This window comes from Phyllostomus discolor, chromosome 3, assembly GCF_004126475.2.
Source record: "Phyllostomus discolor isolate MPI-MPIP mPhyDis1 chromosome 3, mPhyDis1.pri.v3, whole genome shotgun sequence".
NCBI classification, from domain to species: Eukaryota; Metazoa; Chordata; class Mammalia; order Chiroptera; family Phyllostomidae; genus Phyllostomus; species Phyllostomus discolor.
The window spans coordinates 45,989,549-46,003,224 of record NC_040905.2 but is presented as its reverse complement, the minus strand read 5'-3'; the positions used below and the strand labels follow the sequence as shown (position 1 = coordinate 46,003,224).

The following is a 13,676-nucleotide window of genomic DNA, read 5'->3' as shown; positions in this document are numbered from 1 at the left end:
CCTATTTTGAAATTCCATTAAATGAAAGGAAAAGTTTAAATTGTATGAGTGAGAAAGTGTTTTTTTTTCTTTCCATTTAAAAATTTTATTTATTTATTAATTGGTTTATGTTTTAGAACTGGAAAATGTCCAATGTTCACTGTGTCATTTCCCCAGTCTGACCTTTCACTGAACCACAAAAGCATTCAAGGTATGTTTTCATGGGTAAAGTCATTGAAAATAAATTTGTCTTGGTCTAAAAATACAAGGCCTAATTAGATATACATTTGTTTAGAACTGGGCTAGTCTGCTACACATTGCTATAATACATTTTTACATATGAAGTCAATGTTGCTGTTGACCTTGGATCATGCTGCATAGTCTCCCATATGAGAAGCAGCTCAGGTGCAGTCAATGCCTGCTACTGCAAAAGTCTACTCTTTTGACTTATAATTTTGGGATTCCAATTGAAAACAAGGTTTGTTTTCTCTGTTCATAGCATTTTTAATTTTATGTTTGTCATCTCTTTCTTGACAGGCAATCATGCAGGCCATTTAACTGAGATTCAGATGTATTAGAGAATGGCTGTCATTGTCTCTGAGGTGTCTCTTAGTGACTCCTCCAGAGTGAATATTATGTATGTTGTGTGGCAGTGTAGTAAATATTCTTGGTGGCCAGTGAAACCTGGTATTATAATAAAAGGACACCAGAACATGGTAACTTGAAATTGAAAAAGTTAAATCTTAAAAGCTCTGTCTTCTCTTACTTTGTTGCTACTACAAAAAATAGCCATTTATGCCCATCACCACATTCTTCCTTACACTCTTAGTGCCTAGATTTTGGTCTGTAGTATTTATTCATATTTTTAACAGATATTTATTGAGGTCTACTGTGTACTAGGTATATGGGTGCTGTGAGTGTATGGAATGCTGAATAGACCAGGAATCCTTACAGGACAGCCGACCTGTCTCGGAACATGAAGATATTAGAATGGGTCTGAAACATCCCACTGTTGTTGGAAAGCAAGAATGCTTTTGTAACACTGGCCAAGAATGCTTTCCAACATGTCCAGAAGTGCAAAATGGAGAAAGAGCTAGGTCACTGGTGCTCCAACTGGCCAAGCTATGACAAATTAAGTAGAGAAAAAAATCCAGCAGTAATTTTAGTTCATGGAAATAAGTGTGGACAAAAAAAACATGAGTTAATAATGATACTCATAAATGTTAATAGTGTTCAAAAGGTAGTCTCAGTGCAAAAATAAAAGCCACTATAGTGGAGTGTTTAAAACATTTTAATGACTTTAAGAAAGAGAGGCCTGTTAATACATGTGCATTGTATTTTCTCTATTAAATACCTATCTGTTTATAAAGCATAGGATATTTTTGTTTATCACTGTGTAAGTAGAGAAGAAAGAAAACAGACTTGTTCAATAGGTCAGGTAATCCGGGATAAGAATTGTAACAAGAAAAAGAAGACCGTATAGCATCAGCGGTTCATACATAAAAACATGTAAGCAATTGGGTCTAATTATGTCCCAAGATGGCAGATTAACTTTATATACAATTAAGGAGGCTTTCTGCACAGATTAGATCCCCCATCTCTAAGGAAATTAAAGTGATGGCCACTGCTAATCATGATAAGATTTTTTAAAATTTGAGTGTCAAAAGATACTCAATAAATTAAAAGAAAGCTTTTTAATTTATTGCTGTTCAGTTTACAGTTATCTCACCTTTTTCCTCATTGCTCAACCCTACCTGGTCCCCCGCACTCCCACAGTCAATGCCTCCCATGTTCATGCCCATGAGCCCTCTCTTCGTGTTCCTTTCCTTGATATTAAAAGAGCAGGCGTAAGCTCACAACAATGCTAATAGAACACGTCAGTATATAATCAGCACAAAAGCTTTTGTAACACTGGCCATGTAAAAAAACATAAAGATAGCATTCTTGGGCAAAACATTAGATTTCACAAAAAAATAACCTTTGTAAAGTTTAAGGCAGTTACTTATTATTAAGTAAAGCCAGATAACTGGCTGTACTTTGAATTTCCTTGGAGGAAGCTGGTACCATGACCCAACAAAAATCAGTTGGTCAGCCCATGTTTCTCTTTCACATCAATGTTTCTCTTTCTCTCTCTCCCTCCCCCCCTTCCCTTCTCCCTTTTCTCCTTTCCTCTCTATCTCTAAAATCAATAAAGCATTTTTGGATCTCATACAATTTCTTAATCCTGTAGAGGTACCAAAATAAATATGATTTTAATCTTAAGAAAACATAGGAACAAGTATAGAAATAATGTAGAATAAATTACACCAATGTATTTTTATTTTAGAGTTATATTAAGAGCAATAAGTTTTCATAACTATCATATTTGTGTGTGTTTTGTCTAATAGGGTAATATGTTTGAAGAGGTAAAATGTTAAATTTGTAGTTTTAAATTATTTAAGGGAATGTAAGTTTGTAATTAATGTTCAAGTGTTAAAGAACAGTAGTTTCAAGTTTTCCTGTATTAGATATAGTAGTTTTAAAAAGTTGACATTGAAAAAATATAATATGAATAATAATGGGTGTTTCCAAGTGAAAAGCTTTGTGGTTTTTTAAGTTGCCTAATCAATAGTAAATAGGCTAATATATTCAAAGTATGCCAAACATACCTCCAAATGTGGTGAAACCTATTTAGCATCTTTTACAAGATGCAGTTTATAGGTCTAGTGTAACAATCATGAAGCTATAGAGGTACCATCTATAGCTTAGAGGTTTGAAGTCCTTTTTTTGAAAGTGTGTCTTGAACAGTTGAGACAGAGGTGATACAAGTGACAGCATGCCTTGGGCATTTCACTTTTTTGAGTTTTGATCATGATAACAGGTGTCAGCAACAGTTAGAAGTTCTATTCTCATTTTTCTCATAGTCAATCCAGGGAAAACAGGGATCCCACTCTGTTCTGCATTTCCTACACTTCCAACCTCCTATCCATTTGATCTTCCTAGGGCCATCAGTACCTTATGATACTATAGGTATCCGTGCACTGTTGCCCCACCAGTCGCATCATAAGGCACTCATTGAAGTCCTAGTCACAAATCTTACTGGCTGTTCCTTTAAAACTACCATGGACACCAGAATTATAACTTTGTGGTATTTCTGCTACCCATGAAGCTTTTGTAACTGAGACCCAAGAAATGGTAATTCCTTTCCCTTCTAGCCATTCCTTACAGCCCTCTTGCCTTAACCCTTTCAGAGAGTTGAGAACCGGAAGCTAATTTTGTTACATCCTAGACATGGGTTGATTTACATATAAAGAAACTATTAAATTGTTAGCTAGTATAACTGACTCTGTTCTAATACAGTTCTATCTTCTCCCTCTCATTTCAGAGTAATTCCAACCAAATGTAGGCTGATCAAATTAAGTAAATATCTTTACCAAGTATAACGTTGGCCGTAAAATAGTTTGTCTAGAAGTTAAAGTTCAGCTCCTCTGAATATTTTCTTTTCATTTGGCACTTTAGAATTATTTCCCATACGGTTACATTTTATCTCTTTCAAGTGGTAAGTAGAAAATGTACAAAATCTTTTAATAATTTATTAAAGGACGGGACAAGGATTCAAGGAAAAATGCTTTTTTTTTAATTTGTAAGAACTGTTTTAAGTAAATTTTGTAGCCAGAAAATGAGCGTTCTTCTAATATGTTTTTAAGTATAGTAATCAAATTCTATAATATACTTTATATAGTACATTTTTACCAAGTTTTAAAATAGAAACTATTTAGCATAGGAAGAATGTATCTTTTTATGTTGAGGTGGTTAAACACAACATAGAAAAAGGGACTTTAAGGTTCTTTCTTTACACATTCACAGAGAAGTAGGAAGAGGATAAAATGTTTTTTTTTTTTTTTTACTTTAACACCACCAGGATCTGAGAGTTTGTTAAATTACAAAAATTCTACTTGCAAAGTAATTGACGATGTATCTATTGTTTTAAAATGTTCCTTTATGGTATTAAATTTTAAGAAAACCAGAGATATAAAAATCAGATAGAGTGTAATATATCATTATTGCTTGGCACAAAGGACTGTAGTGCAAGAATAAGAAATGTTTTATTCTTATCACTTATTGCTTATCATCCTGTGAGGGACTGGAATACTGTGATACTATTAATCCTTCTAGCCGATCTTCATAGCTTTTCATTATCAAATGGTAAAAGTGAAGCAAAATAATAATAATAATAATAATGTTTTTTTGCAGGATATAAAGCTCAGTAAGCTTATAAGCTCAGTATGCTTATCTTTTTCCCTGAGAAACCTGTCTTACGAGGATGCATTCTGAGGTTCAGAAGATAATTACTTGCTTATACTTTAGTTGTAGACATTGTGTAATAAAAAAAAAACCAAAATAATGACTCAAACATATGCCAGTGAGCCCTGAATTCCTACCTAAGTATGTTAGAGTGCCAGGGCCTTGATGGTGAAGGTAGAAGGCAAGGGGAATGGAATAGGAGAAATACCTTCTTTCTTGACCCTCGTTAACTTTGTGGGAATTGCTGTCAGCCGGCTCACTTTAGAGGCAGCAGACCAGGTAAGGAATCGTTGGTGAAGGTGAAGTCACATTTAAGACAAATCTCCTGACTCCTTTTGGCTCCTGTATGGGGCACTCCTTTTCATGCCTAACTCAACAGCATAAATTGATTTAAATTCTATTACCTATAATGGAAGAGATAATAACACTGTGAAAGTAGGCATGGTTTTTCCTCATGTAGTTATTTTTTTAAACAATTCTTCTTTTTCTTAAAAAATATTTTATTTTATTTAGTTTTAGAGAGAGGGGAAGGGAGGGAGAATAGGAGAGAAATATCAATGTGTGGTTGCCTCTCATGTGGTCTTCACTGGGTACCTGGCCTGCAGTCCAGGCATGTGCCCTGACTGGGAATTGAACCGGCAACCCTTTGGTTCACAGCCCACGCTCAAGCCACTGAGCTACACCAGCCAGGGCTCTCATGTAGTTATAAATAATTAGAATATCTCAGCCAAAATAGTAAGGTTGGCTTTTAGCTAAACTCATCTCAAATAATTAGAATTTTTCTTGGCTTCATGTAAAATATTTTAAGAAATGGCAAATTTATTTTATGCCAACATAATGATATTTTAATATCAAATTGGTATTATATTTATAAATATTTGAAATGTTACATGAATATCTGAGGAAATCTTTTCAAGTTATGAGATTAAGCAATGCCAAGTGAGAAGGTATGTATGTTTTTAGTATTTTAAGAAAACTGGAATGTAAACATACGCTATTATCTTCTAGGGCCTAAGGCTGAAATTCCTGACCTTTTGCCAAACCCAGAAAAGGTTAGTATATATAATTGAGATTAGCTATGAAGATCATAGGTTTATATATATATATATTTAAAATTATGTTTATTAAAGTCAAGCCCGTTTAGACTCTTTTTTTAGGCAGGAATATGACTAAACCATTTCAATAGGTAGAAATCTAATCTTGTCTAACAACCTCTTCCAGTATTTATTCTTCCTATCTCTAACAACAATAGTATTTTCTGACTATGTTCCTTCACTTGATCTTAGCCAAAAGACCGAGAAGTGATTGACTGTTTCTTATCTAACATTTAAGTCTGTTATTCTTTATCTAGAGGAAAAAGATATAACTTATTATAAGACTAGTTGCTGAGATGATTGTAGCAGAAATGCCTGATGAAATGCTGTTCTTTTAATATTTCCTTGTACATACCACTTTCCCATCTTCTACTTGCTAATGGTAACCATTGTATTGAGTTGTTTAGGCTTTGCTTTCTTCTTGGTGCTATGAGTAATCAGAGGATTGTAAGACTGGCTCTGCCCACAGTGGACTCATGCAGTCAAGGATCACCCCAGGTCAACACTACTATACCTTTACCTTACTTTACATCAGTTGTACCTTACACATTCCTGGCTCCATGATTTTATTCAGCTCAAGAACCAGAAACCAAGGGAAAGAGCATAAAATTTGGAACCAGATAGGTGTGTTCCAAGAGCAGATGTGTCATTTACATGTGTAAAATGCCACTAGTACTATTCATTTCACAGGATTATTGAGAGGACTGAGAGCAATGATAGTTCATCGTTCCTGGCCCTAGTTGGTGCTTAATAAATATGTGTTTCTCCCTTATTTCATTCATTCACAAGTCATTGATTTTTAGCTCAAGTCCTTTTTTTTCTGTGACTCTGTCTCAGATAACTCTGGTGATTTCTTTTTTATTGTTCAAGTACAGTTGCCTCCATTACTCTGGTGATCTTTGTTTTTGCAATCATTTTTTAAAATATATTTTATTGATTATGCTATTACAGTTGTCCCATTTTCCCTTCACTCCCCTCCACCCTGCCCCCCCCCTCCCACCCACATTCCCCCCTTTAGTTCATGTCTATGTGTCATAAGTTCTTTAGCTTCTACATTTCCCATACTATTCTTGCCCTCCCCCTGTCTAATTTCTACCTACCATCTATGCTACTTATTCTCTATACCTTTTCCCCCTCTCTCCTCCTCCCACTGCCTTGTTGGTAACCTTCCATGTGATCTCCTTTTCTGTGGTTCTGTTCCTGTTCTGTTTGTTTGCTTTGTTTGCTTTTGTTTTAGGTATGGTTGTTACTAACTGTGAGTTTGATGTCTTTTTTTACTGTTCATATTTTTTATCTTCTTTTCTTAGATAAGTCCTTTTAACATTTCATATAACAAGGGCTTGGTGATGATGAACTCCTTTAACTTGGCCTTATCTGAGAAGCACTTTATCTGCCCTTCCATTCTAAATGAAAGCTTTGCTGGATAGAGCAATCTGGGATGTAGGTCCTTGTCTTTCATGACTTGGAATACTTCTTGCCTGCCCCTTCTTGCCTGCAAGGTCTCTTTTGAGAAATCAGCTGACATTCTGATGGGAACTCCTTTGTAGGTAACTGTCCCTTTATCTTTTGCTGCTTCTAGAATTCTCTCCTTCATTTTTACCTTGGGTAATGTAATTATGATGTGCCTTGGTGTGTACCTCCTTGGTTCCAACTTCTTTGGGATTCTCTGAGTTTCCTAGACTTCCTGGAAGTCTATTTCCTTTGCCAGATTGGGGAAGTTCTCCTTTATTATTTGTTCAAATAACTTTTCTACTTGTTGTTTTTCCTCTTCCCCTTCTGGTACCCCTATAATTTGGATGTTGAACATTTAAAGATGTCCTGGAGGTTCCTAAGCCTCTCCTCATTTTTTTGAATTATTTCTTCATTCTTTTCTGTTTGGTTGTTTCTTTCTTCTTTCTGGTCCATCACTATTGGTTCCATGTGCATTTTTCTTCATTTCACTTACTGTAGCCTTCATTTGTTCATCTAATTTACGACCAAAATCAACCAATTCTGTGAGCATCCTGATCGCCAGTGCTTTGAATTGTGCATCTGATAGGTTGGCTAGCTCTCAGTCACTTAAAAGTACTGGCTGTGGGGCTTTTAATTCTGTTTGAGCTATCTTTTTTTTTTTTTTTTCCTTTGGTCTGGTCATGCCTGTTACGTATGAAGGGCGGAGCCTTAGGTGTTCACCAGGGCAGGGCATGCCAGTTGCTGGGCTGTGGCATTGTATGTGGGGGCAGGGTCCAAGAGGGAACAATGTCGCCTGCTCCGCTCTCTCTAGGACTTCAGTCCCTTCTGCCACTTCCCACAAGCAGATTGGGCCCTTCTGGTGCTGGCTCCTGGGCGGGTGGGCTTGTGTACTTTCTAGGACTCTGTGGGTCTCCCCAAGGAGCTCTCCTGTGAGGCTGGGAGAGTCTCCTGGCCTCAACCCCACAGGTGTTTTCAATCAGTGCTTTTAGGCTTTATTTCCCGGTGTTGGGTCCCTGGGTTGCACGATATGTGTCGCTGCCCATTTTCACCTAGTTTATCTGTGCGAGAATGTGTGACTGCAGACAGCCAGCTGCCTGGTGCACCTCACTGGGTCTGCTCATTGCCTCCCACACCCAGGGTCTGCCACTGGGTCCACCAACTGCTGCCTGGGCCCTGCGTGCCCGCATCTGTCAGCCACGGCTTTTTCCTGCCAGGACCCCTCAACCCCTCTCTGTAGGCCTCCGACTCCGCCCCTCCTTACTGGTCTGGATGAATGGTTGTCAGACTTCCGTTCAGTTCATTTCTCTCTGTTCTGGTTGGTTTTTTTTTGTTTCTAAATTTTTGTTGTCCTTAGTTTTGGTTGTGCGAGGAGGCACAGTGTGTCTGCCTATGCCTCCATCTTGGCCAGAAGTCTACTCTGGTGATCTTAACCAAAGTAATTGCTTCCCTTCTAGCATTCATTATTCACTGACTATATCAGTATTTCCCAATCACTTACATCCTATAATATTAATAGATCATTAGAAAAAAAGGATTTTTTTGAATAAAGAAGTTTGGAGAACGCTGTATCCTAACGTTTCTCAGATTTATAATGTGCAAGCTGTGAAAATTCTTGTAAAGAAATCTGTTTAACTTCATTTAACTGAGCATTTTTAAAGCAATCATGAAAGCTCACAACATACTCCCCTTTCTGCGCCGCCCCCAAAACCGTCTTGTAACACACTAGGCTCTATGGTTTATGCCATTCATTTGAGTTCATACAGTGTTTTTGACATTATTTACACTTTATTTAATGTCATATATTCATGCTTTAAATCTTCAGTTAGAAATAGAATTTCTTTAGGGTAGTGACCAAGGTATATACTTGATTACATCTATGGCCTTGAATTAATAGATAGAAGGACTTCAAATAGAAGGGAGACCTTGACCTATGACTTAAAGAATGGATAGGATCTGGTGTTTTTAATTCCTTCTAAATTCCTTTTATCTTTCAGAGCAAATAACAGTTTGCATTACTGCTAAATAAGTATATCTTTTTAGGCTTTATGTATTATGTATGGAGAAGATAATTGATGGCAGGTAGAAAAGGAAGAGGGAGAATAAAATAGTTTTCACCTCTCTTATTCAGATCAAATCAGAATATTAGAGGCTTACAATTTACAGTTCATTGTGTTGGAGTGGTGAGTCGATGGAAGGTGGATTTGATTTTAGAGACAGACAAGTCATTGAGACCCATTCAGTTATTTAAGGTCAAGCAAATAAACAGTTTTTATTGTTGAAAAGAAGTTCAATGCCTTTAAAATACTGAGACTGATTTTCTTGAATGGCTTATAAAAAGATATGAAAACACTTTAAAAAGAGGAAGTCTAATAACTTTGAGCATTAGAAATATTGTGAGAATAAGTATAACCTATTAAGATTATGTCTTTGAAAAATAATAGTCATTTAGAAATACAGGTTTTGTGTTTTTTTGTTTAAAAGAAGCACAACCCAGAACCATTTATTTGCAGCCAGTGCTCATAATATTTACAAAGAACTGTGTCCTCATTTCTTCTCTTTTTCCTTCTGACCTTCTTCTCTTTTGTCCTTTTTACTTCACATTAACATATTCATACAGAGGTGGGAAATAAAAAGGTGAAACTATACAGATTTTATTCCTGGTTAATAATTTTTATAAAATTCAATAGATTTTTGAAGCCCTGGCTGGCGTAGCTCAGTTGATTGAGTGCAGGCTGCGAACCAAAGTGTCACAGGTTTGATTCCCAGTCAGGGTACATGCCTGTGTTGCAGGCCATGACCCCCAGCAACCACACATTGATGTTTCTCTCTCTCTCTATCTCCCCCTCTTCCCTCTCTAAAATAAATAAATAAATAAATATCTTTTAAAAAATTCAATAGATTTTTAACTAGGTTTTTGAGAACCATTTACTGCAGGGAGGTCTTGAGATCATTGGTTAACTCCCCATGCCATCTCTGCTTCTATTAGCACATTAATTTAAGCTTAGCTGAACAGATAATTTGCCATTTGTAATAACAGTCCAGCCAATTTTGCTCTTGGTCCACTATTCTATATTTAGCCATATGTTTAGAGTCATCAGTTATTTGGTATAGGAAAGTAGTAAAGGGTATTTTTATTTATAGAAGAGGAGGAAAATTGATAAAACTTTTTGGTGATAACTTAGCAGCATGATAAACTGGAAAACTATAACATTTTCATTTTAAATACTTCTTTGTATGTGCTATACTGATGGAATTTCTTTTTGGAATACACAGGAACTAAATGCAGACAGAGATGCTCCTGAAATTAGTCTTCTTTCAGATACTGGTATTAAAGTATGTGATGTGGTTGCTGAAAAGGAGAAATCTTTAATAGAGCCACAGATCATGGCAACACCAAATACATTTTCTGAGTCTGGAAAAGAAGTCACATTGACCATGACTTCTGAAGAAACCAAAGATGAAGAAAGTTCTCTTGAAACTTTTGTGTCTGCCTTAGAAAAGTTACTAACACCACCAGAAAGCACCCAGGAGGAAAGATTGTTTGAAATAATGAGTGATTTTGAACCTAGAGAGTTGATGAACCTATCAAGCAACTCTCCGAATTCCACATCAATACCATTGACTTGCCACAGGGATTTACTAGAAAAAACAGAGGATGATTCATTGCCAGCTGAGTTGTTAGCAGCCCTGAACACATTGTCAGAAGCCAAGGGGGAACCCATCTGTCACAGAAAAGAGGGAGGCAGCAGTCTCAGTGCTGGAAATGAATGTTTAGGGATAGAGCTCAACATGTCTCAGACTGATGAAGATTGTACACAAGTAGCAGAGGTGAATATTGAGTCTCACTCTTCTACTCCACCATTTAAACAAGATTCCAAATTAGCTGAGCTACAGGACAAGCATCTTTCAGTGCAGCAAGTAAGTGCAAGTATGAATCTATGATTTTTGCCTCTTATAGTGACCTTTAACAAGTCTTCATTTCCCATATACTTGACTTTAAATTCAAACCTTCTATACAAATATCAATGCTCAGAAATTACATTTTGACTTGGAAGCATACAGTGATCTTTTAGATATTCTTAGGGTAGAGTTCTCAAGGTGTAGAAGTTAAAGTAGATAAGTTTCTCCCCAGAATACCTGAGCATTGTTAGATTGCTCATATATGGGAAAGAAAGAATTTTTTTACCAGAATTTTACCTATTAGCTTGAAAATCACTATGTCTACCCAAGTCAGAATAGAGATGAGATACCCCACATTAATTTCTAGTTGGACATATAATATATGCAGTTGGGCTGCTGAGAGAGGGAAAAATTATGTATGGCTTCAGCAGAACTTTGCATTCTGTGTCTGAGGATACTGCCAAGGGCACAGTTCCTATAGTACAATGCCTGGAGACCCTGCAGTGGCCCGCTTGCCAAGTCCCTTTTTCATGTTGACAATTAAACAATAATAATCTTTATTGTTTTTTCTTATTAAAATAGTAATACATCCTTGCCCTGGTCAGTGTGACTCAGTTGGTTAGAGTGCTATCCTATGATCAAAAGGTTGCAGTTCAATTCCCAGTCAGGGCACATGCCTAGGTTGCAGGTTTGATTCCTGGTCCAGGTGCATACGATCTTCAGTCCAGGCAAGAGGCAGCCAATTGATGATTCTCTCATTGATGTTTCTCTCTCTCTAAAAGCAGCAAAAATATATCCTCAGGTAATGATTTAAAAAAAGTAATACATCCTCATTATAAAAAATTTAAACACTACAGTGATAAACAATAATATATATAGTTTCCCACAATTCCACTTTCCAGGGTAATCACTGTTAACAGCTTGGTGTATCTATCTCCATTTTTTTCTGTGAATTTTCTGTGTAATTTTATTTTATGCAAATAGGATTATAATACATATAATATAAACATATAACTGGTTTTTTTAATTTATCAATAATCTTGGTTATCTTTCTGTGTCAGCAAATGTAGCAGTACTTAAATATTTTTTCTTACTGCATGGTATTTCATTATATGGATTTTTTTATGTGTGTGCATGCATATAGTTTATTTGACCAATTTATTAATTATGGTTATTTGGATTATTTTTCTTTCTTTTTGTGTGTGTGTGTGTGTATTACTAAAATGCTTCTGTGAACATCCCTGGGAAGATTTAAATAACATTATACTAAGGTCATATTGTAACACACACACATCTAGAATCATAATATTATATGTAATTCTGGTAAAATTTTTCAAAACAGACATAATAGGACTAAAAATATTCAGAAAAATAGAAACTAATCACAGAAATAGGGCATGATGATTAAACATTTGGGTGTTGTATCTGAAATGAGGCGATATAAGTAAAGTATAGGAAATTATGATAGAGTAGGCATGAATTTAGCAAGTCTTCCAGAAAAAAAACATTTTTTAAGAAAAAGAGCTGACAGCTCAGCAGGGGCTGGGGAGTATGGATAGGGGGTGGAGGGATTGAGCAAAAAAGAAAATGAACCCATGGACAACAATGTGGTGATTGTAGGGGTGGGTAGGGGTTGGAGGTGGAAGAAGATATAAGGGGGATAAATGGTAATGGAAAAATTCAATAAAAAATAAATTTTAGGAAAGTAGAAAGAACAAATTCTTTTACATATTGCTAGAGTTTGCTGATTTACTTTTGATAGATAGAACCTCTTTGTGCAGTGAGTTTTGTCTCAGTGACATTAAATAATCATAGTTGATTATTGGTTGTTTATTGAATATTGTATTTAATAATTATAACCAATACCATATAAACTATTACCAATAAAAAGTGTTAATGTTAAAAGAAACCATGATTAAAACAGATATCACTCAAAAAATAAATGAAATTAGAAAGATTGATTTAGAACAAATCCAATGCTCTTTTACACAGCTATAATAAAAGTATGGACCTTGTTACCTTGAGAAGCTTTGCAACTGGATATATAAATAATTCAGGAAAGGTTTACATGGTATTTATTCAAAAATATGTCATTATAAAAATTAAATCTATAATGATTTATTAAGGGGAAGTTAGAGCTATTTATATCATACTGTTAACCTTTTAAAATCAATATAATAGAGGTTATATATTATCTTGTTCCTGCTGCTGTCAAATTAGAAAACACTAGGCTTAATAGAACATAGATCTGGCCTAGTGTGACATCTCTACCCTTTGTATGTGTCTCTCATCATCCTATGCTGCCCTTCTCCTGTGAAATTAAAGTACCCAAAGTTACATTTACCATTGAGTTCTAAGTAATGAATATTGATAAAAATAATTTTTACTTAGGTTCTGCTTGCCTTAGGCTTTTAAATGTACATTGTCCTTTATTATATTGATTATACAGTTTTTCATTATATTCACATATGTCTGGGTTTTTGTACTTTCATCTTGTAAGAGACATTTTTATGTAATCAAAAAACAAGATAAAACTTAATTTCTCTTAGTTTTAATATTTTTGTATTTTTTTCTATATGTATTTATATTGTATTACAGACTCTAGAAGGTCCAAATCCATTTGGATTGCAGACTTTGGTTTACCAAAATGCAATCTGTTGTAATGCACTAAATAGTAAGAGAAATTCAAATCCAGTGGAAAGTAGCTCTGACCAGCACACTCCATGTGTATTGAGGAGATCATCCAGAATGAAAGTAGGCAGATATACAAAGGACACAGATGACATGTATAAGATGCCAGAAGAGATTTTACCAAAAATACTTGGCTGTGAGAATCAAACAAATAATAACTCTTCAACTGAGACTTTCAGGTATGCTATGAAATTATACTTTTCTACCCAGGTATGCTGCAGAACTTATAAATAATTCTGTGTTTGGGACATTTATAAGAGTCAGTGTATAGTTAAC

The 13,676-nt window shown here is 35.5% G+C and overlaps 1 protein-coding gene across 4 annotated transcripts in view; it reads left to right on the top strand.

Moving 5' to 3' along the window:
* ANKRD31 (ankyrin repeat domain 31) overlaps nucleotides 1-13,676 on the top strand; it is a 119,824-nt gene that overhangs the window by 22,365 nt on the left and 83,783 nt on the right. For 3 of the 4 annotated variants that reach the window (XM_036020425.1, XM_028517576.2, XM_036020426.1), the window contains 4 exons: nucleotides 117-190; nucleotides 5,272-5,315; nucleotides 10,083-10,727; nucleotides 13,308-13,579. In XM_036020425.1, the coding sequence (XP_035876318.1) occupies nucleotides 117-190; nucleotides 5,272-5,315; nucleotides 10,083-10,727; nucleotides 13,308-13,579 (1,035 nt within the window). The remainder of the gene's footprint in view (nucleotides 1-116; nucleotides 191-5,271; nucleotides 5,316-10,082; nucleotides 10,728-13,307; nucleotides 13,580-13,676) is intronic. The other variant, XM_036020427.1, reaches the window with a different exon arrangement.